The sequence below is a fragment of the Neophocaena asiaeorientalis genome, unplaced genomic scaffold (genome assembly GCF_003031525.2).
Source record: "Neophocaena asiaeorientalis asiaeorientalis breed wild unplaced genomic scaffold, Neophocaena_asiaeorientalis_V1.1 scaffold484, whole genome shotgun sequence".
NCBI classification, from domain to species: domain Eukaryota; kingdom Metazoa; phylum Chordata; class Mammalia; order Artiodactyla; family Phocoenidae; genus Neophocaena; species Neophocaena asiaeorientalis.
The window spans coordinates 2,045,794-2,071,199 of NW_020171830.1; the positions used below are offsets into that span (position 1 = coordinate 2,045,794).

At 34.4% G+C, this 25,406-nt stretch overlaps 1 protein-coding gene across 2 annotated transcripts in view; it reads right to left on the reverse strand.

The window, feature by feature from the left end:
- The window catches only part of ADK (adenosine kinase), a 485,627-nt gene that overhangs the window by 221,804 nt on the left and 238,417 nt on the right, over positions 1-25,406 (reverse strand). For both annotated transcript variants that reach the window (XM_024741096.1, XM_024741087.1), the window contains exons 5-6: positions 9,580-9,752; positions 6,420-6,528 (exon numbers count right to left, since the gene is read on the reverse strand). In XM_024741096.1, the coding sequence (XP_024596864.1) occupies positions 6,420-6,528; positions 9,580-9,752 (282 nt within the window). The remainder of the gene's footprint in view (positions 1-6,419; positions 6,529-9,579; positions 9,753-25,406) is intronic.

Here is a 25,406-nt window from a genome sequence, read left to right on the forward strand (position 1 = left end):
TCCCTCTCAAAGATGTTTATTAAAGAGATTTAGTAAACATTTTCTCAAGCAATTGCTGAGTGGTCTGAAATATATAAATAAAGTAAACTGAAGTGTAAATATTTCAGTAGATGGTTTGTTAATTCATTTGAGGCTCTATATAAGAACCTACTGCCTTAATAACTAATTGCTATACATACGTTTATTTTCTTACCTTCTAAGGCAATTAGCACGTAGTGTGGTTTCCAACCTCACATAAAATTCCAAGACTTCATTATAATGCCACAAATCCAAAACACAAAAACTTCCAATCTTTATCTTTAGAGCCCAAAACTTCTTTAATCAACACTATCTTACTTTTCTACTATAAGTAAACAGATTATCTGTTTAGCTGAAAATAACCTTACTTTAATATTTCAGATTCCCTCCTCCTAGTAGAGTTTTATTTTTGACAACTGCTAAAAGTAAGACTTAAGAAAAATTATAGGAATATAGGAGTAAACTGCTCTACTTGGGGAAAATATGTATCTATAAAAATTCAAAGTATTAGTCTAAAAAATGATACTGTTAGAGTTTAACTTGCCAGAAAAAAATTCTAGACAAACTGAAAATAAGTACAAATAGAATTTCTAAAAATCACATTCTTGTTTGAAAAATTTTCTAGTATGAATCAAAGATTGTCTCTAATAAGGAAGAAGAACAGTAATCATTTGTGTAACTCACTGGACATCAATAACATAAGGAAAATTTTTTTAAGTTAAAAATTAAACTCTAATACTAATGCTTAAGAAGCAATACAACTAACAGTCTTTTTCTTTCTCTCTATATTATATCCAAGCTAAAGATAGACATTTTTACCACATAGTTTTGGGCTTTACTTGAAGGGGTATCAAATTGGTACATAAAACTCTAAATTCCTGCAAGACAAAGATTCATATATATACAACCCCCCCCCTTATCTGTGGGGAATACGTTCCAAGAACGCCAGTGTACACCTGCAACTGCCAACAGTACTGAACCCTTTATATACTACATTTTCTTCATCAGCACTATTCTTGCACTTTGCGGCCATTATGAAGTAAGATAAGGGTTGTTTGAACACAAGCACCGTGATACTGCAACAACTGATCTGATAACTGAGACAGCTACTAAGTGACTAAAGGGCAGGTAGTGTACAGTGTGAGTACGCTGGACAAAGGACAAGAGCAGGATGGCACAAGATTTCATCAGCCTACTCAGAATGGTGCACAATTTAAACTTATAAAATGTTTATTGCTGGAATTTTCCATTTACTATTTTCAGGTTGAAGTTGATCATGGGTAACTGAAAGCACAAAAAGTAGAACGGCGGATAAGTGTTGGAAGGAGGGGCGGGGGTTGGGTGTACTACTATACTAAATGTCAGGAATTATATACAAACATGTAATGCTCCAGATAGAAGGGAAAAAAACACATTTTTCTTATTTTATTTTTTGAATTTATAAATGTAATAGTTAATGTCACCTATAAGGATATTTTTAAAAATTTTTAAAAAGGCTTAAGAATTCACAATTATTCCCTAATGAAGTCAGTGAAGCAATCCAGAATAGTATAGTCAAAAACCTGAAGTAAAAAAACGCAGAAATAAAGCCAAATGATGATCTCTGATTTGACCAATACAATGGGAGTTCCAATACATAAGCGTTCAAAAACTGCATTTAGAACACTGATAAAATGAAAAGTCAGAGGTAGTTCAACCATCCAACTCCTTAACTAATAATCTCAGAAGACTATTATGAAGATTAATAAATTCCAAAAATGCCTTGAATTCATTCATAGCTAAATGCTTTATAAAGAACTGTGACCTATGAAGTCATTATCATTCACAATTAAATAGCTTAAACTTAAAAAAAATCCATTTGTTTACTTATTTTGCCAAAGTACATTCATTATAATAGTACAGCGTTCACAAGATAATATTACAGAGGCTTTTTCTATGGTGTAATAAGGTTTTATGGCAACGAGTTTAAGTAACTGTCCATAAGTGAGCAAAACTTTTCTATTTTCACCTATCCAGATTTTTTTTTGGGGGGGGGAGTAGTACAAATCTCATACATATATATTAAATTAATAGGTATCTTTCATTTCCTTGTACATTACTCTAGTTTCTATTAGGTCACCATTACGAGACAAATTCATTCCCTTTCATTAGAACCTTTCTCAAATTTTTTCATGACAACGTTAGAATACTAAATGACACAATTTTGAACATAATCAAATGTCTTTTAAAATTCCTAATCATGTTATACTGTAGAATATTTTTTAGTAAATGCTATCAGAAGAAAACCAAATCCTAAAAAAACAGCAATTATATTATTTCATTATACATTCATTCTAATTTGTTATTCAACGTTCACTGAAAAACTTCTAATATGTAAAATTCCAAATGATCTCATAGACTAGATTTCTTATAATTTATCACCTCATTTTAATGAATTTAGTTATTGCTTTCACATTACTGACAAAGATATTTAATTGTGAGTCTAAGTAACAGTTCTACTAAGAGAAATTATTACTCATGTAGTCATTAAGAATTTTAGTAGAAAACCCAATCAGGACAAACAAAGTGAGAGATGTAAGACCTAAATAGTTGTTATTGATTACTGCTTGTCCTTTACATGCAAAAACTCCTATTTCTTACCAAATATGGGAACTCTATTCCTTTCCTCCAAGGTTGTACACTTCTCCAAACCATGTTTCCTCCAATTATCCGTGATCATACCTCCCGTTATTCCAGAAGCAACTATTAGTAACATTTAAAACTTTACCCTCACAAAAACTGTATTAACCAAAATGGTAAGACTGTAGACTGAAAAGAGATAAAAGCAGTCAGATGGAGTTATAAATTAAAGACAGACACGGTAAAAGAAGATCTGTAATAAGCCACGGAACTGGAAAAATCACAGAAAGAAGGAAATATGCATAGGAGTCAAAGGAAAATTCAAACTACTGGTCCCATATTCTCAAACAATTATTGACAAACTATGATTCACTATTCTTCCATTATAGTGCTTAATTTTGAATTAGTAAAAAAGAACACACATTGGGTGACAGTTTATGCAAAGTAAGTCACATGGCACTGGAAGCTTTTGTTAACCTATTTCTTAAATACCTGTTTGATCTCTAAAGTTAAAATTTCTCCCTATATAAGCCCAAACTTGCAAGCTGATTCAGTGTTTTACCATGTATTTAAAACTTGGAACCTTTTTCTCATTAAAAACTCTTTAGAAATAATGCATAAATTTCTGTGCAAAATCCCACTGTACTCACAATGTAGTCCAAAACACTATTAAGGACTGACTGATAATATTAGAAAAATTACTATACATGGATGAAAAGTTATCTACTAGCTAAGAGCTTTTAAATTTATTTTTAAATGATAAAGTGACAGCTAGATAATTTTATAGAATCTAGAACAGTAATTTAGGGAGTTTCTTAGGTTGAATCAACCTTAAGACTGTTCAAATTCAAAGAAAAAGTCAGGCAATCTGGCAGAAATAGTCATCTAAAAAAAAAGGAAAAACAAAACCAAACAGGAAATTTCTAATTCCAACCAAGATGAAAAGAATGAGGAATGGATTTAAACAACTTACACAACTATAAAATTGGACAAAATATAGGAAATATCAATTTTGAGAAATTGGACAGTAATCAAATAAGGGACAAGATAAGGTGATCCCTACAATTATTCAAACTTAATTCCTAGAGAGAATTTCCAGATTGCAGTCATCAGGGCAGAGAGAACCTAAACAGAGTCCAGTAGTCTCCATTCAGGAAAGCCAAGGTAGCTAGCACGTGCAAGGGCAGCATACTGGAAAGGAGAGAGCCATTTGAAGAAAGAGGTACAAAATGAGAACTCAGGATCCGCAGGGCTTTTCCAAGTCTTTAGCATATGTGCATGAGGAAACAACCCAATGTCATGGCAAGAACCAGAAAAAAAAACATATGATAGAATTTGCAGACAAGGGCATTGAAACAGGTGTTACAACTATATCCCATAACTTTAGAAATGGCAGACAGCAACACAAGTATGTAAAGCAGACAGAGCAGGAGTAAAAAAAAAGGCCCAAATGTTTAAACACTGAAAATATAAAAATAAAATAACTACAAATATCAAGAGGCAGGATGAAATTAGAGTGCTAATTTTCTCACTTTTCACAGCACATTAATATTGCTTAAAAAAGAAAATATATGGTCTAGAAATTTAATGGCTCCAATTTCCTCATCTTTTTCATAAACCTTTCCTAAATATCACAGTCTTAGAGGGCTAGTGTAAGAAATATTTCATATAAGAGAATAAACAGACATATGCCAATCTGATTATAAAGGTAAAAAGCAACTAAGATTTAAGTTTTCCACATGTAATTAGCTATTGGCATAACCAGTAATCCCTAAAAACCTACTAACAAAGAATTCAGTTTAAACATGGAAAAACTGAGTTTATATGCTGTAAGTGGGACACCTGCTATGAAGGTAAAAAAGATGTCAACACTTCATTTAAACCAAAAGAGAATACTGGTATATGCATATTCCATTTCGACTTTTTATTAGGAAAGTTTTTGCTGTGAATTGCAGATTCAACGCATTATGTGACAGAGAGAATGAGGAAGGTTTTGAATTTTCTTAACGCTTGTGACTATTATTAATTCATGGAACAGTGAGAAGAAGAGTTGAGTATGTAGATCTAGTTTATTTTATGTAATGCAGATAGACATCTTACTTATGGAAATGTGTTAGATATATTGAGCTGCTTCTTCAGATCAAGAACCTTTTGTATAAAGAGCTCCCACAATTTCAAGTTGTTGAACCTCTGAAGTTTATGATGATGATGTAAGACGAGGGCTGACACTACAGAACCTGAAAGTGTAGAGAAGCCAACCTGATTTCTTGAAATAAGTAAAGACATACATATCTACTCTATCTAAATTTGCAGTTTTCTTATTAAGACTAGACTGCATGCTCTGAGCTGAAAGGGAATTAAAGATTTAAAAGAAATGCTGAAAGTCTGTGGAAATAATTTTAATTTCAGAAGAAATTTCACAGATTTTGATGAATAAGAAGTATGTTCTTAGTTGTTAGCAGAATAAATATTTGTTGAATGTTCACCAAGAATATACAGCATCTACAGCATCCCAGGTATCCAATATGAGTCCACTATTTTCAGAACTATTTAAAAATAGCCAAACTCTGAACAAACTATAGATTTACCTGGCAATGTGAAAGAGCATTCTTTTATGAAACAGCTGAAACAGAAACTAAGAGCTAACAGCTACAATCAGATATATCAAACTGGAATACATTTTGATACTTGTTTCTGGCTGAATATACAAGTCTCAAAAGTGGTTCAATTTTACTAATTTGAACAAAACTGATCACTCTACACTTTATACAAAACTGTACCTGAATAGTTGGTAACATGACTTTCCTCTATATAATCCTCTCAATGTAAGCATTTACTTGACAGCTATAAAGGGGTAGGATTTGCTATACAGAGGAATCAATAACCTTGTAAAGCCTACAGCAGTGCACGTAAACATGCTGTAGGAGACAGTAACAATAGACTGAAAGAAATAATTATATTTTCAATAAACATGTTCCTACTGGATAATCAATTTTTTATGCATCTTACCAGCTGTTTCACAGCTCAGGTAGCAAATGGCAGCAGCTGTTATATCAAAACCGTATATGCAAATGAAGTACTTTTAATTTTTCATAGGTATCTACTTAGTATTTGTGATGAGCCACATTTAACTCATATTAAATAAAAACAAGGTATTCATAGGGTGATTAATTCAGGAGAATTTTTAGTACAGTCTTATTTTAGAAATGAATTCTTAACCAATTATTTTTTATGCCAGAAGGCTTAATAATTCAAATTACATGCTGCCCATATTCTGATATTTAAAAGATTTGTCATGATCAATGTTTCTAAAATATTAACTTAAAAGATGTCATGGTAATTACTATGGAATAAATAGTAATTAAGTTTTTTCATCAAATAAGCTCAAACTGTTTGCAGTGAATATTTATATTGCTAATAATATTTCCACACACAATGCATGCATCATTCACAACAAGTAGCCTAAAAATACAAAATATAAATTTCCAGAATTACTTCAAAGACCTTAAGATTTAATACAGAATTTGATACTTGGTTTAAAAACATCTATGTATAATGTATCTAAAAAGAGGTATATCTGAAGATAAATAATACAAATCACGCTACCACAGAAAGATCATATTTCTGTTCTGTATTTGTAATAGTGAACCTAGCATATGCTTTGAGATGGGTAAAGAATTTACAGGATAATCAGAGACAATTATTTTTAAATGTACCTCAGCTAACAACTATAATTTATAGTGTAAATATGTACCAGAAATATGAATTAGGCAAATACTTACTGCTATATAATAAACTCTTGCTTTGTCTACCAATATCCAGTTTTTCTCCATATCAAGATGTTTTTCCTTTTTATAACAATTGGCAGCAGCAAGATTAGCTACAAGGGATCTAAACAACAATAACAAAAAGTAAGTTTTACATATAGTCAAACTTGTCATATAACTATACAGTTAACTAAAAACATTTTTGTAAAATTTGTTTTAATTTTATTCTTAATTCTTCAAACTGCCGTATACTGATTTTAATAAATGTAAATAAAGTTACTTTTTTTTTTTTTTTTTGCGGTACGCGGGCCTCTCACTGTTGTGGCCTCTCCTGTTGCGGAGCACAGACTCCGGACGCGCAGGCTGAGCAGCCATGGCTCACGGGCCCAGCCGCTCCGCGGCACGAACCCATGTTCCCTGACTTGGCAGGTGGACTCTCAACCACTGCACCACCAGGGAAGCCCATAAAGTTACTTTTATTCTGAAAACTTTTCAAGATTTCTCTGTTGCCTTTGAGATAAACAAGGACATTAATCCTTGCTCTAAATATCATCTGGTATTTTGAGGAACTGGCATTTAAGCTTCCTTTTGATACTAAAATAATAAAATTATCTACTTTCTACATTTTTAATAGTTCAAAATGCACTTAAGAAATAGCTACTATGTAGTTACCCACAAAAAAATATATATGCAACAAAAAACTTCAGTTTTGAAATATCAACATACTATCCAGTGATATTTAATCTAATGCTTTAAAAGCGAGGTATGGGATTAATTTTACAAAACACATATAAATGTAGACCATATTTACTATGAGGGATTAATTTTATTAATATATTACATTTTACATTACATTACATAAAACCATTACATTTTATGGGCTAGAATAAATTAATATTAGTTTTCATAGTTGAAAACTCCCTGCACTGTTCGTTTTGTAGCTGAAAATCTAAGCAGAATACTACATTTAAAATCTTGTTCCAAGTGCCACACAGAGCTTTTTATTATTGTCCAACAATTAAACTTAATACAATAATTATTTATGTTACAGACAAAGAAATAAAAACACTTTTCCCCCGCCTTCTGACCCACAAATTAAAAAAAAAATAACTTGCCAATTTTTCAAATTTTTTTTAGTTAACAGTTGTGGTTAAAAACATCCCACAAATACATCATCTCATCACTTAAGATTTTGGTAATATGGTTAGATTCTCTTTTGAAAAAAATAAATCAATTCTCTTCCAAAACATATTTGTACTCACTCATATGCCATCAGACTAACTGAAGGATACATTCTGTTTATGCTCAACTAAATTAATGAAAATAAGAGTGATATTCATCAATACATGTATATGCAAAATAACTATATTACAAATTTAAGGATAATTAATTCATAAAAAATATTTTAGTAATCATGACTCTTGCAAAATGTTGACCAAAAAATGGTTATTAAATAAAAGCAAATACTTCTGGTATGAGCTACTAAACTCTATTTTGATAAAAAAAATACTACTCTTTTGATAGGAAACTAAATAGTTCCTCCAAAAGAAAATACAGGTATTCTTACTATCCAAGTGTATCTATCTGGTTCAGAGTTTGTGGAGAATAAGAACCTGGATTAAGAAGAATATTCCCTTAACCTGAGTTTGGGACACTGGAAGTTAGAGTTCCCAGCTCTATTTAAAACAATCTATCCAAATCTATTAGGTTCCACGATTTGCATAATGAATTAGACAGCGAGGGTTTCCCTCAGTTTCTGACTTCCAATAGCACCTAATTAATACTGATCACCATAACCATTATATGAGTACATAAATTAAGCTGTTGATGGAAGACCTAATATTATCATACCTGTTCTTTAAAATAACAACTTAACATACAAAAACAATTTTGCAATTTTAACGTAGCCGGAGTGGTATCAGAGGCAAAAGTTGACACATTTCTCACTAATGCGAAAACTCTGCACCTGCCTATTAAAGTTGGTTTTTAGAAAAACTGAAAAGGGGAAAGGTCTAAATAAGTATATCTCAATGTTCGAACCGACGGTTTTATTTATTAAAACCTTAAAATCATAAATTTCTCCTACACCCAAAAAATAAAGTTACAGGAAAGTTTGAAAATGGCTTTGGTACCCTAATTGTTTTTGAAAGTTATATTTTATTTAATGACTACTGCCCAGAATAGTGTCAGGTCTTTAACATACATTTGAGAGGTCAAAGAGTGAGCAAAAACATATGAGGTAAAAAGGAGGAATGGAGCAAGGGGAAGAGAGATAAGGGAGGAAATAAGGAAAAGAAGACAGAGAGGCAAATAAGAAAGAAGGGGAAGAAAGGGAGATAGGAAATGGTGGAGGACAGACAATATTTTTAGCTATAAGGGATGTAAAGTATCTAGTGAGTCACCATTTTAAAAGAGACCATCTTTGGTGATTCTAACAATATAATAACTAGGAAAACTATTTTTTTTCCTTTCCGAAGGAGAAAAAAGCCCATGCTGATAAGCAGTATGCTAATAATGATGTTAGCAAAGCATGAATGTACTGAAGATATACCTCCACGTAGCTGCAAAAGGCACCAAAAAAAGCAATGCATGGAAGGTTCTGAGAGACAGAGTTCAAGTTCACACAAAGAAAAACTTTCTGATAAGCGAAGTTGTATAGAAATGTAATAGATTGTTTTTTGAGTGATGCATTACCCATGACGGAAGTTGCTTAGTATGGGCAGATGACTTTGCCAGAAATGCTTTAGATGACCTAATTTATATGAGGCTGGATATAATGTAATATTTTATATATTTAAAAAATATATATGTATTTTAATATTCCAATCTCAGGATATGTTGAAAAGAACATTCTTCCTAATGCCAGTTCGGCAAGAACCTAGCTACAAAACACTGAATAAAATGCGCTCCTTTTCTGACCCTAATTATAAAAAGTAGAGGCTGGACTAGATAATCTCAAAATTTTCATTTCATTCCGCTTCATGAAGATAACAACAGGTTCAAGAAAGGTAAAAAAAAATTTTTTAAGGAAAAGTGATACTAGGAAGAAGAGTTTATTAAACATTAAAATAAATTACAAACATGAGGTCTAAATTCCAAACTCAAATTTGAATTCAGATTTTACCAGTGGTTAAACAGTCAATTAGTACAGTGCTTCCCTTGAAATAACACTGACCTGTTGCCACCAGTGATGCACGCAGCACAAGTTCCTGTTGGCTGCTCATTCTGTTCATAGTAATGAGCATCCACATGGGCTTCGGCAGCTTTTTTCTTCAGGATCTCCCCAAATTTATCTATCCCGATGCATCCAAAGAATGTTGCTGCTTTGTGTGGCTGCTGAATCATCCACTGAAAAGGAGAAACATAAATAATTTTAATGGGTCAGAAAAATGGTACACATAGTTCAGTATTCTGCCAAGGATGGTGGCATAAAAGGGTTGCTTTGTTAGCAGCTGTGGCTGTTAGGAATGGAATTTCAATCCTGTATCACCACTTATGATAATAAATTTGATATAACAACCACATAAAATCTTATTATACTTCCTTCAGGGAAAGAAAGAGAACACAGTGGTTAAGAACTCAAAGTCATACAGACCTTAGGTCAATACTGGCTTAATACAGAAAAATAATACTGAGTCCAATAGAAATAGTGAAGCATTGTCATTAAAAGCCCAGAATCTATATTGAATACTGTGTGGGTTCAAATCTTGCCTCTGCCACTAATTAGCTGCGTAAGTAAGACCATGGCACTTAACATTTCTAGGCCTCATTGTCCTCATATGTAAATGAGGAAAAAAATTATAAATACACCTTATAAAGCTGCTGGGGATTAAATTAAGTAATTTAAGTTAATGTATATGCATTATGGTACCAGGCACAAAGCAGATGATGTATATTAGCTGTGGTTGTCATTAATATTGTACTTCATATATATATGTGTGTGTGTGTATATATACACATATAGATATGCTAAACTTACGTTCATGTCTAATAAGTTGTTTTAAAAACAAGTTATTGGACTTCTCCAGTGGCTCAGTGGTTAAGAATCCACCTGCCAATACAGGGGACATGGGTTCAAGCCCTGGTCTGGGAAGATCCCACATGCTGTGGAGCAACGAAGCCCAAGCGCCACAACTACTAAGCCTGTGTTCTACAGCACGCGAGCCACAACTACTGAGCCCGCGCTCTACAACTACTGAAGCCCGCGAGCCTTCAGCCCACGCTCCACAACAAGAGAAGCCACCGCAATGAGAAGTCCACGCACTGCAATGAAGAGTAGCCCTCGCTTGCTGAAACTAGAGAAAGCCCTTGCACAGCAATGAAGACCCAATGCAGCCAAAACTAACTAAACAAACAACTTATTCAGAAATAAACAGTATTAAAAATTCTAATTCATTAGTCTCATAAAACTTTAATTTCTTTGCTATAAATTAATCACAGTGTATTTATTTTAAAATGCATACTTTTCATTGATATGTTATCTTTTATAATTAGGCTCAAATTCCTGAGGTTTCTAATACTTGTATTAGTTATTGTAAACAGCATTTATTATTTTCTAAGACTTTTTAGCAAAATACTCAATATGCAAAGTCAAAAGATACCAAAATCTTACATTACTTCCAAATATCTGGAGTATAAAAGAAATGCATGTATGTTTAGTGCTAAAGGGATGAGGAAGTAAAAAAAGGTAACAAAGAGAAATCTGTAAGATAAAGATACAGTAACTGATGATCTAGTAGTCCAATTCTACTTCTAGGGATTTATTCTGAAGATACATGTCCACAAATATAAAACAACATATACAGAAGTATTCTTTGAGACATTATTTGTAATGGCAAAATGTTGGAAACAAAATGTCCATGCATAGAAGACTGGTTGAATAAAATATGATAAATCCATTCAATGGAATACAACACAATTTATAAAAGAACAAGAAAAGCCGTTTGAAATACAACAAATAAATGCAACATGTAATCATTATAGATGCTGGACTGAGAATAAAATCAAACAGCTATAAAAGACTATTAGAATAATCACTGAGATTGGAATATCTATAATATATCGGAAAACAGGATTGTATAAATTCTAAATTTCTCAAATAGAGGATAAATACTTCAAAATCATTCAGGGGAAAAATATACATATTTATTTATATAAAGAAAGAGAAAGCAAATGTCGAAATGCTAAAAACTGGTAGATCCAATGGCATTTTTCACAGAACTAGAACATAAAATTTCACAATTTGTACGGAAACACAAAAGACCCCAAACAACCAAAGCAATCTTGAGAAAGAAAAACGGAACTGGAGGAATCAAGCTCCCTGACTTCAGACTATACTACAAAGATACAGTAATCAAGACAATATGGTACTGGCACAAAAAGAGCAATATAGATCAATGGAACAGGATAGAAGGCCCAGAGATAAACCCATGCACATATGGTCACCTTACCTTTGATAAAGGAGGCAAGAGTATACAATGGAGAAAAGACAGCCTCTTCAAAGTGGTGCTGGGAAAACGGGACAGCTACATGTAAAAGAATGAAATTAGAACACTCCCTAACACCATACACAAAAATATTAAAAAAAAACAAAAAATAAAATGAAAATTGGTACATCTATTACAGGTATACAGAAGTTCCTTTTACTGTTTTTTATACTTCTATGTAAGTTATAAAATTTTCAAAATTAAAAGATGGATTAAAAATATTGTAACAAAATCAAACATTCCATTTAAAAATAATAATTTAAAATTAGCTTATTCAGTCTTTAATATTATCAATCATTTTTAAAAAATAAGTCCATCAAATGAAGCAGTTAATATCTTAAAATGCATCAATATCCATACCTAATAGATTTTAAATCCTTTAAACCATGCTTAGGTAAATAATACATTTAACAGCAGAAAATACCTGTATGTTGTTCTATAATTTACTTTTATTCGTGTAGAAGCATGGTTAAATTATGAACCATGTCTGCTTTAGGTAGTAAAATAAAAAAGGCAAAGTCAACAGCAAATTTTACTATGATTTTTTAAATAACTTAAAATGCCATCAAAATAAAAGGAAACATCAGTGAAAGTGAAGTTATTATAATGTAACTCAGCCTAACTATTATCGAAGTTCACATGTTCAAACTAGTGTGAAAAAAAGGGCTATATCAACTCACTATCGGGCTTAAATATGACTTCCAACCCTTCCATAAGCAGGATTTAAATGAATTGAAATGTTTCCTTTACAAATCACTACTACTTGAACCTGCAAGACAAAAAAATGGACAAATAATAGAACTATTCAGCAGGTTGTTATAATTCCACTATTGAGTATTTCATCACAGGAAACTGGCTAACATTCTGGAAATATCCAATTATCAGCATACTAACAAAATATGAGACCTTTACTCTTGATCAGTGATTTCCACTCAAAAGTTAGTCAATCTAAAATGAAAGTTTAGTAAGCCAAAGCAGACACACAAAAGAAATAGAAGCAATGTTCACTGTTCAAAGTACTCAGTAATCTAGCTGAATAAATCAAGATGTTATAATCAAGAAAGTTGAAAAAGATTAAAAATACAAATTTTTAAAAAGTTTATAAATAATTTGTTTTTTAATTTTTTTAATTTAATTTTATTATTATTTTTATACAGCAGGCTCTTATTAGTTATCTATTTTATACATATTAGTGTATATATATATCAATCCAATCACCCAATCCATCCCCCCCCACCACTTTCCCCTCTTGGGGTCCATACCTTTGTTCTCTACATCTGTGTCAGTATTTCTACCCTGCAAACCAGCTCATCTGTACCATTTTTCTAGGTTCCACATATATGCGTTCATAGACGATATTTGTTTTTCTCTTTCTGACTTACTTCACCCTGTATTACAGTCTAGAGATCCATCCACGTCTCTACAAATGACCCAATTTCATTCCTTTTTAGGGCTGAGTAATATGCCACTGCATATACATACCACATCTTCTTTATCCATTTGTCTGTTGATGGGCATTTAGGTTGCTTCCGTGACTTGGCTATTGTAAAGAGTGCTACCATGAACACTGGGGAGCATGTCTTTTTGAATTATGGTTTTCTCTGGGTATATGCCCACTTGAATTACCATATGCCCATAGTAGGGTCATATGGTAATTCTATTTTTAGTTTTTTAAGAAACCTCCATACTGTCCTCCATAATGGCTGTATCAATTCATATTCCCACCAATAGTGCAAGAGGGTTCCCTTTTTTTTAATATATTTATTGGAGTGTAATTGCTTTACAATGTTGTGTTAGTTTCTGCTTTTTCAAAGTGAATCAGCTATACATATACATATATCCCCATATCTTCTCCCTCTTGCGTCTCCCTCACACCCTCCCTATCCCACCCCTCTAGGTGGTCACAGAGCACCGAGCTGATCTCCCTGTGCTATGTGGCTGCTTCCCACTAGCTAGCTATTTTACATTTGGTAGTGTACATATGTCCATGCCACTCTCTCACTTTGTAACAGGGTTCCCTTTTCGCCACACCCTCTCCAGCATTTGTTGTTTGTAGATTTTCTGATGATGCCCATTCTGATCATTGTGAGGTGATACCGCATGTAGTTTTTTGTTTGTTTGTTTGTTTGTTTTATGGTACGCGGGCCTCTCCCGTTGCGGAGTACAGGCTCCGGAAGAGCAGGCTCAGCGGCCATGGCTCACAGGCCCAGCTGCTCTGCGGCATGTGGGACCTTCCTGGACCGGTGCACGAACCCGTGTCCCCTGCATTGGCAGGCAGACTCTCAAGCAGTGCGCCACCAGGGAAGCCCCCTCATGTAGTTTTGATTTGCATTTCTCTAAGTTAGTGATGTTGAGCAGCTTTTCATGTGCCTCTTGGCCATCTGTATGTCTTCTTTGGAGAAATGCCTATTTAGGTCTTTTGCCCATTTTTGGATTGGGTTGTCTGTTTTTTTTAATACTGAGCTGCATGAGCTGTTTATGTATTTTGGATATTAAACCTTTGTCCATTGACTCATTTGCAAATATTTTCTCCCATTCTGAGGGTTGTCTTTTTGTCTTGTTTATAGTTTCCTTTGCTGCGCAAAAGCTTTTAAGTTTCATTAGGTCCCATTTGTTTATTTTTTTTTTCCATTTCTCTAGGAGGTGGGTCAAGAAGGATCTTGCTGTGCTTTATGTCAAAGAGTGGTCTTCCTATGTTTTCCTTGAAGAGTTTTATAGTGTCTGGTCTTACATTTAGGTCTTTAATCCATTTTGAGTTTATTTTTGTGTATGGTGTTAGGGAGTGTTCTAATTTCATTCTTTTACATGTAGCTGTCCAGTTTTCCCAGCACCACTTACTGAAGAGACTGGCTTTTCTCCATTGTATATCCTTGCCTCCTTTGTTATAGATTAGTTGATCATAGGTACGTGGGTTTATCTCTGGGCTTTCTATCCTGTTCCAGTGAACTATACTTCTGTTTTTGTATTAGTACCATACTGTCATGTTTACTGTAACTTTGTAGTACAGTCTGAAGTCAGGGAGTCTGATTCCTCCAGCTCCATTTTTTTCCCTCAAGATTGCTTTGGCTACTCGGGGTCTTTTGTGTCTCTATACAAATTTTAAGGTTTATTGTTCTAGTTCTGTAAAAAATGTCATTGGTTAATTTGATAGGGATTGTGTTGAATCTGTAGATTGCTTTGGGTAGTATAGTCACTGTCACAATATTGATCTTTCCAATCCAAGAACATGGTGTATCTCTCCATCTGTTTGTGTTAACTTTGATTTCTTTCATCAGTGTCTTACAGCTTTCTGAGTATACGCAATCAGAGAAGAAAAAGAAATAGAGGAATACAAATTGGAAAAGAAGAAGTAAAACTGTCACTGTTTGCAGATGACATGATACTATACAGAGATATTCCTAAAGATGCCACCAGAAAACTACTAGAGCTAATCAATGAACTTGGTAAAGTTGCAGGATACAAAATTAATGCACAGAAATCTCTTGCGTTCCTATACACTAACAAGGAAAGATCAGAAAGAGAAATTAAGGAAACAATTCCATTCACCACTGCAACAAAAAGAATAAAATACCTAGGAATAAACCTACCTAAGGAGGTATAACTAATTTAAATTCTGTCAAAACTTTAGTACACCACTAACTTTGTCTCAAACACAATGTGACCAACACCTGACCAATCTGTTTCCTACCCTTCTGACATGCAATCAGTAAACATTTAATACATGTATACTAAAGAATAAAATGATGAAAATGACCATGTCCCTAATATGAAATCAAAATCATTACATTGTCAGATTCTCTAGAAAAGAGATTTAACTTTGTTCATAACCTGAATATGCTGCCTTTTTTTGGGTAAAACAAACTGCCCAACTTTTCTTTGTTTATATAAGGACAGAACATCCTTAAACACCTATCTTTAAGTTCCAGTCTAGCCCTGAGGGAGTAGCAGGGTCCAGAACTACCCCTGTGTTCTGAATAACTAAAAAGAAAAGCAAAAGGGAACAACTACAGAATTTTCAGACATTGACCAACAGGCAGAACTGGACTGTAATCTCTGATAGAGAAGACAGAAGGTGAGCCCTGACATCATGCAGACTCTCTGCCAGGAGGCCATTTCCAGACTGTGGTGTAGGAAGGAAGAAGCCAAACAGAGCCTGGCATTCTCACTGAATTAAGCAGACAGAGATAAGTGTTCAAGGAGTCAGGAAACTTGAAATGGCAAAAAATAGTTTCAGAGAGGAATGAGCTGAAATGCATATAGAGTAACTCTTAAGACTTGGGCTGGGGACCGATCTGTGCATGCTTAAGGAATATAAGAGATCACAAAGGAGCTTATATAAATGCTCCAGGATTAAAAAGTCAGTTTATCAAGGTCTCAGGATTCAAGAAAAAAATCTAATGTGATTCTATATACTACCAAGGAACAGCTGAAAATTAAAATTAAGAAAACAGTGTCATCTACAATAACATCAAAAAATAAAACACATTGGGAAAAATTTAAGAAAACACGGCAAGACCTATGCACAGAACACTATATACGTTTGCTGCAGGGGGAAAAAAACCCCCACCTATATAAATGGAGAGCCTATGTCCACGAATTGGAAAACTCAACACTCTTTTTTTTTTGTTTTTTTCTGGGGGACCGTGCTACGCAGTTTGCAAGATCTCAGTTCCCCAACCAGAGACTGAACCTGGGCCCTCAGCAGTGAAAGCGCAGAGTCCTAACCACTGGACTGCCAGGGAGTTCCCAAAAACGTAATATTCTTAAAACAGCAATTCTCCCCTAACAGATTCATAGAGTCATTGCAAACCCCAGTCAAAATCTCAATAGGATTTTTGAGGATATCAAAAAGCTGATTCTATCAACAGTAAAAGGAGAAGTAACTAGAATAGCCAAAGGTTAGGAGGTATGTCAGTGTGACAGAAACCAACATTGCTAAATTCCAATTTCTTCAAATATAAAATGTGTATAATATAACCTGTGATCTTGTAAGGATGGTTAAGAATTAGAAACAGACTTATCAAAACATGCACTCTAGTTCAGTAAATGATACCTAATAATATAGCTGTTTCACTTTTACACAGAGGATGAGAGGGCTCTCATTATACTGTAAGTAACTACACCTAACTAGAGAACCAGAAAGCCATTACTGTTAACTTTAATTAAATAAATGAATTAGTTGAATTCAATTTTAACAGCAATAGTAAAGCTACAATGTTATCAGAAAACACCCAGGAGGGAGATTAATTGCAGCTGGGGGGATCAGAAAAGGCTTCCAGAGATGGGTGACATTATCGAGTAGTCTTTGAATGATAGGTGTAATTTTTAAAAATGGCTATGAACTGGAAAGAAAGTAGAAGCATAGAGCACATGCCTCCTTTACTGTGTTAGGAATTTTATCATGGTGTCCCTAAGGGAAAAGGAATTCTATTTATTAAGTAGTTAGTTCTAAACAACTTAAGTATTTATTTCCTAACAATTTAGTACTTGTCTAGCACTGCAAAAGTCTCAAACCTTGGAATCAGGCTGGTCACCACCACCCTCATTTCCTGTCTCACATTAATTTCTGAGCAGCTTATTTTTTTTTAGTCACAGAAACCCAGTTTTACAGAGTATATGATACCACCAAAAGGAATGTAGCAACCTAATTTTAAAATGAAAATATCCGAAGTTAGTGGTTTGTGCTGTACCTGATAGATGTCACTGTTTCCCTAGAAAATTTAAAATATCCTGAGGAACCAAAGTGGGTCTGCAGCAAAGAGGCCTTAGCACACAGTTTGAGAAATAAAAGAAGTATAGAGTTAACAAAAATAATAAGAGAAATAAAGGAAAATAAATATTTGTCAGTTAGGAGTATGACAGAGCACTATGTGTGAGGGAAGAGACTAATGGAGAAAAGATCTATGCCATATCATTAAATGTCACTTAAAGAAGTTTAGGTGGCATTCTGTAGATAGAAGGGTGCACAGGAGGGTTTTTGAGCAAAGAAGTTAGGTGATAAGAGATGATACCTCATTAAGGTAAGAAACCAGGAGGAGAAAATTTACAACTGAATTTAAACAGGGGCTGAAAAAATGAGCGTCACATTTTGAGCTTCACATCAAGAGTCTTTAACAACATATGGAAAGATTTCTATTAATATTAACTTCACCTTCCAGATGAATTTCCACTTTGTCACCTAAATGCAATATTTAGGACAATATAAATGACAATGATGCTCAAGAACCAGACACTTCTAAAATAATGCTATGTACTTTAATTCAATCCATAACAGAATAATAAATAATGACACCTAGTTACTAAAATAATTGCAAGATAAGCCTAAGAAATTTTATACAAGAAAACCCAATGAGGCATTTCAAGAAAACTGTAAAGCACAACTAAAAGAAATTAAATGTCAAAACTGGGAAATAACAGGAACAAGCAGACTGCAAAGGGTGATGAGGAAATCAAAACCGAAGTAGTTGGTTAGGACAATAGCATATATCACAAAGCTTAAAGGACTGATTCTCTCAGATGACAGCTAAGCTTTGGTACCAAGTGAGTCAGGGTGAAACAGAAAATTTTCATAAATATTATTAAGAATCCATTCTCCCTCAGTAACTAGTAACGTTAGCCTCCTTTCCTGCCAAAACTGCTCCATTTTCACCTGCTGGCATGCATCCTATTAGTAAAATTGATTCCCAATAATTCTACTATTATCCCAGCAATAGTTTTTTTTAGTTATTTTAGTTGTTAAATACCTGTTAACATCTATTGCTCAGAAGAGATTTTGGGAAACTTTGGCCTACTAGAAAAAAAAAAAATTTAGACTCAGATATATGTAAGTTCATCTAGTCATGGGATGATAAATTATATACTCTAAGAGAAATTATATTTCTTGCAGAATTATTGTGAGACTTGAATAAGATAATGCAAGCAAAGTGCCTAAAGTAGCGCCTATTAAAGAGTGCTGCTGCTGCTGATAATAACAGGGCACTGAGATATGATAAAAATAAATTTTAGTGTAACATTATTTAACTCATTCCATAAATATTTTTTGATCACTTACCATCTGTTGGACATTACTGTAGGAAATAATAGATAAAGAAACATTTCTCTATCTCTTTTGTAGGCTTGTTTTCTTCTCCCCATTCTTGAGTGTTCCCCAGCCTGGATTCTCTTCACACCCTATCTATTTAGATAGATAGATAGGTAACAAGAGCGAGAGAGACAGAGAGAGAGAGAATGAGAATGTTATTGCAGCACATGGGAGTAGCAAGTACATTAGACTTTGGAGAGTGACCAAAGAAGATCTCCTAAGGGAAATATGAGAACCTGTCTCCAAACTGAAATTTGTAGGACTTAAGGGACATGGTGGGTGTTGGGTGGGATAGTGAATTTTCCGTGGAAGAAGAATGACAAAGAGGCTCAGAAGCAAAAAAGAGAGTACTGGAATTAAAGAACTAAAAATAAATTCAGTATTCCAAAAAGGATTTTGATACCTTATAAATGCAATGAGTCAACATAAATAAGGTGTTAGAATCAAAGTGCTTATAATCTCTTCTTTCAATTTGTATTCTAAAGACATGATATTTTCTAAAGCACACGATAAATGCAAACTGGATACAGTCCACATGGAGATATCATTAATAATATAACCATTAGTCCAGGTTAAAGGTTCAGCAGAAGACCTGGCATAAGGTTGGCACAGAATAAATTTTAACTATTCTTATAATTACTACTATTGTAATTATTATATGAGTAGCAATAACACTATTATTTCTAAGACAAATTGTTAAATATTTAGAATACTAGGAAGGAGTTTGAATTTTATTTTCTAAGGAGATTTGTAGCCTGTACGAGGTCTGTGGGCCCCAATCAGGGCAAGGTGTATGTGAGAGGAAGCAGGGAATCCATTAACCCCCTGAAATGTAACGAAATTTTTATGTATTTTTCAGAGAAGAGGATTCACGAATTTGATCAGATTCCTAAAAGGAATTAGGCCACTCACACCAGAGAGGAAGGAGGGGGGAGGAGGAATGGTATAGGAAGAATACAGCTATAGCTAGGGTGGACGCCTTTTTCTTTCTAATAGGACTGCACCAAATTAACCAAGAAAACCATTGATCCAAAGCTATTTATCTAAATTAGAAAATACTGTATGTTATGTTTTTTAAACAACTTATATTATCTTAAATTGTTACTCAATTTCTTTGGCTATAAAAAATAAGTAGCCTAGGGCTTCCCTGGTGGCGCAGTGGTTGAGAGTCCGCCTGCCGATGCAGGCGACACGGGTTCGTGCCCCGGTCCGGGAGGATCCCACATGCCGTGGAGCGGCTGGGCCCGTGAGCCATGGCCGCTAAGCCTGCGCGTCCGGAGCCTGTGCTCCGCAATGGGAGAGGCCACAGCAGTGACAGGCCTGCGTACCGCAAAAAAAAAATAAAAAAATAAAACTAAAAAATAAGTAGCCTAGATTTATTTCCAAAAGTATCCAAAATTAGGTGATAAAAAATAACACAACACCTGAATATGGTGCCATAACAGGCTTCAGATTTTTATTCAATCTGCCTTTCAACAGAAGCCTTTAAGCAACAAGATTTCTACCCAATGGATAATATATATTCTATTTCTAATTCTCCCAAGATTTTAAAAATCATGCCTATCTTTTAAGTTTCTTGCTATGCACAATGAAGTCTCTCCTTTAGGTTGGAATAAAGATATCTCATAAGGAGAAATGAGATCTGTAATTAAAAAAAAAAAAACCCGCCAGAAAGTGTCTGCAGAAACAGAATTTAATATAGCATTTCCAAGACATTAATTGAAATTGTTAAATTCCCTTACATAGTGAAATGATGTTGTAAATATATATGGCAAAACGCTGAGGGGGTGTAGGACACACTACTCCAAATTATGGCATACTGGCTAAAGGAATCTGAGAAAATGGCATAAGTAGAAAGGTCTCTCTGACCATCGCTCTCCTTCTCTCCTGATATAGGTCATAAAACCCTCACACAAGAGGTGCCTTCACAGTATCTGCAGGAAAAGAGCACATTTATCTCCAAAGACAAAGGGATGCACAGAAGAATCCTAACAAAAGGACCTTGCTAAGTTTTCCCCAGTTAACACTTGCTTCATACTCTCTGACCTATGTCATATTTCTGTAAGATTTCCCTTTCCTCATCGAACCTAGCTACTCAGGTCAAACTGTTTTTTTGGGTCTTCATTTCCTTATGAAGGCTCCCATGCCACATAAAACTTATACTAAATAAATTTGTATTTTTTATCAGTTTAATTTTCAGACCCAGCCAGGACCCTCAAGAGGGTCAAGGAAAATTTTTCCTTCCCTACAATCCTCAAGAAACTTCAAAGTAAAGGAGATGGTAGCAACGGCTACTCTAGTTTAAAGGACATTTTATTTACCTGTATAACTACCATAATTCAAAAATAATTTCTAAAATCATTTTCATTTTCCCCATATAGCCTAAATACTTCCTTCCCCCTGACAACTTAAGAAAAACTGCATTAAAAACCAAATATAAGGGGCTTCCCTGGTGGTGCAGTGGTTAAGAATCCTCCTGCCAATGCAGAGGACACGGGTTCAAGCCCTGGTCTGGGAAGATCCCACATGCCGCAGAGCAACTAAGCCCCTGCGCCACAGCTACTGAAGCCCGTGAACCTAGAGCCCGTGCTCCACAACTAGAGAAGTCACCACAATGAGAAGCCCGCGCACAACTAAGAGTAGCCTCCGCTAGCCACAACTAGAGAAAGCCCGTGCGCAGCAACGAAGACCCAACGCAGACAAAAATAAATAAATTTATAAAACAAATATAAACCAAAAGTTCAGCTAAAAAACACTATAATTAACCAAAGATGAGTTAGAAACAAAAACATAATTAAGAGCTAAATTAGTGAGTACTTACTTTGAGTACTTCAATTTGCTTATTCTTTACCTACTACCTTATCTCAGCTAATCTGAACCACCAAACACAATGCAGATACTTATTATTCCAATTTCACAGGTGAGGAAAGTATGTCAGTGGCATGCTCAAGTCTGTATGATTTTAGAAGGTATACTCTCAATCACTAGTCTAGATATAGGCAAGAAAGGGAAGTAAAGAAAATCTTACTGGAAAGAGTGTCATCAGTTCTCAGAAATACAGCTGGCCTCGAAAAGAGTAACCATGTGACCTTGATAAGTAGCTTAATCTCTCTAGCTATCATTGTTCTCAAGTGTAAAAGTCAGGAAATTACCGTGATTTTCTAAGAGATCCATCATTTCAAGCTACGAAAAAAACAGAAGAATGTACGGTATATGAAATAAGAAAAAAAAAAATCACCACAGAAGCTTACTGGGGCCAATTAAAACTGGGACAGAAAGCTGAGCAGAGTAAGAAACCTTTACAGAAAAACCCACAGTGGGTCTTTAGAGGTAAAAATGTCACTCAGATGCATTTGCCCAGAAACTCTACAAAATCCAGAGAAAAACATGCCAACTAATAACCAAAGAGCAAGAGAAGAATTGAGAAAAATCCTTCTCCTTTACTATTTCTAGCATACACCTTATAAAAAGAAAAATCCCTCAAGGCAGTAAACATCTGCCCATCAACACTTATCAGAAGCAACATCAAAAGCATAAGGCAAAGGTCAAGTCAAAGTTTATTGACAATGATGAACTATGACAGCTTCTATTAAATTACCTCTTCCTTCAAGGTGTATGTGATCAAAGCAGCAAAGATATTTTCACTCAGTCACATAACAAGCTATTTGTTGAGATTGAAACATCTGGTCAATACCTCCTAACACTGCAATTTCATGCACAGTTAGCATCAGGGCACATTTCTTCTCCTCTTCTTACAGGGTCCGTAAGGGTGGCACATATGGCTGATCATTTCATTCAAAAAGGATTCAATTCAAGGCATTACACACAATCGTCTGTGTTTTATGGTGTTTTAAGTCTACCTTCCATCGTTTTCCATCATCATTGCTCACTGCTGTTCTCTTCAACTATAAAAGCCTGCAAATATGACAGAGCACTTAAAGCTTAACAGCTTTCCTCCACTGGAGTTAGATAGCATTTAAGGCAAAGGAATCTATAAAGTGGCAGGTCATTTTCTATTGTCAAAAACTCCCAATACAGTAAACTATTTACCATTTAAGCAAAGATCTAGTACAGATTAGAAAAGTAATTTTTAATGTCAAATCAAATGCTTAACTTTCTGCATGACAGATCTATGAAAGTATATTCTTTTGGTATAATTTTAAGTCATAATAAATGACTTTAAAACAATATTATAGGAACATTTAAAAATTAATTTTAATAGGGGATTTCAGATTTTTTTTTTAACTTGACAAAGAGCAATTCTATACTAAGAGAATAGGGATGCTATAATTTTATCAGTCCCCTATGCTGAAAATTTTCCACTTGAAATACATGCATTTGTTGTCATGGTAACAGGGGCCTTTCTTAAACACTTAGGTAGTAAACCTGAACTCACACCATAGATTTCTTTTTTTTCCCTTCCTTCCTTTAGGATAATAGCTTCAACGGAAAAAAGGGGTGGGGGTAGGGGACATCTTTAAAGCTGCTACTTCACATTTCCTTTGACACATCTCCGTGACAGGTAGTATAACTATATGACTATAGTTATCTTCTGAAATATGAGGATTTGCCTACATGTTAATAACTAAATGAAATTCAAGGAAGAAATTTTCTTCTAGTGATAAAGAATCATGTATGACCATCTTACGATGGCTGATTAAGGAAGGAGTATCAAAATAACAAGACAATTAAAATCTAAGTTAGGTGTAATGTCCAGGGCTGCTACTCTGGCATATAAAGTAAACATTTTGTTTATTCATTTGTTCATTAATATAGTCAGTCAATCCAATCTAAAGCTATTTATTGAATAAGTCTATGAGCCAGACACCTGGCTAGCACTGAAACACAAAGTTGAACAAGTTAGACATGGTCTCTGCTTCACGGAGACCCCAAACAAACAAACAAATGCAAAGCAAACAAAACAAAAAAAATTAGAGAAACAAAATAATTGCAAGAAATGCCATGAAGGAAAAAAAACAAATGGCTGAAAAGGACAATGGGGTGGAAGACAGATGCAAGGAAATAATCTACTTTAAATACGTCTAAGAAACTAAGTTGAGACATAAAATATGCAAATAAGCTAAACAGGCAAAATATAAGCTTGGAGGTTGGGGATCCTTCCAAACAGAAAGAGAAGCAAGTGCAAAACTTCTAAGGCACAGAAGAGGTTGGCATATATTCAAAAAACTGAAGAAAAAAAATTTTTTTTTATAGTAGCTAAGTTTTGACAAATACGTAGGCTCCAGATCATGTACACCTTTACTGACTATGGTAAGGAGAATAAATTTTATACAGGGTGCAACAGAATGCCACTGAAGGGTTTTAAATAACAAAGCCAAATTATCAAATTTAAATGAGGATCAATTCTGCTATTGTATATAAAAGGATTTTTATACTGTACATAAACAGAGGCAACAAAGAGATCAGTTAGGAGGGTGTTTCTCACATCCCGCATCCAGTCCTTTGGGAAAGTTTATTGGCTCTATCCTCATAATATTTCCAGATTTTAACTACTTTTTTTTCCAAACACTTTTTGTTAATTCCTCTGCTACCACCCATCCAAGTTACCATAATCTCTTGCCTGGATTATTGCAATAGCTTCCTGATCTCCTTGCCTCCTTTCTTGACATTTTCCTTTTAAAACATAAATCAGCAGATGTCATTCATTTGCTCAAAACCCTGCAATGCTCTCCAGATCACTCACTGAGAAGCAAAACTCCTTGCATTAGTCTGTGAGGCCCTACAGGTTCAAGCCACTCTTCTTTACCTCCTGCTGCCTCTCTAACCTCATCTTCTGCTACTCTTCATATCCTGCTCCAACCACAATGAACTCCATGCAGGATTTTGAAACATGCCAAGCATGTTCTCCCTTAGCAACTACTGACATCTCTACTAGACTGGACTTCCCCAGTAAGCCAGAAAGCTATTGCCTCATCTCGAAAGTCTTTACTCAAATCGCAACAAAACTGTTCCACGCACTCTATTTAATATTGTAAAATGCTCTTTTTGTTCCAACATTCCCAATACCATACTCTTCTACTTTTTATTATTTTGCTTATGTAAAATTTAATAAACAGAAACCTCAATTACTTTACTTTGACCTCTCAGTTCCTTCAATGGACTCTTCCTTTACTATAGTCCCCCCAACTTCTTTTTCACCTCTTTTAAGAGTCCTTCCCTCCTTCATGTGCAGAGACTTGCACAAGGCTTGTCATGGTTGCAGATGCCCAATTGCAATTCTTTGTTGATCCTGAATAAACCCATTTTTGCAAAAGAAATATTTTTTAGGTCAACACTTACATATGACATTATTTGTATTTCTCCCTCCCACTAAAATATGAGCTACATGAAGGTAGGAATTTTTGTTTTCTCATCAATGTATCCCCAGCAAGTGACACACTACTTAGATACCCAACAGGTATTTGATTAATAGTA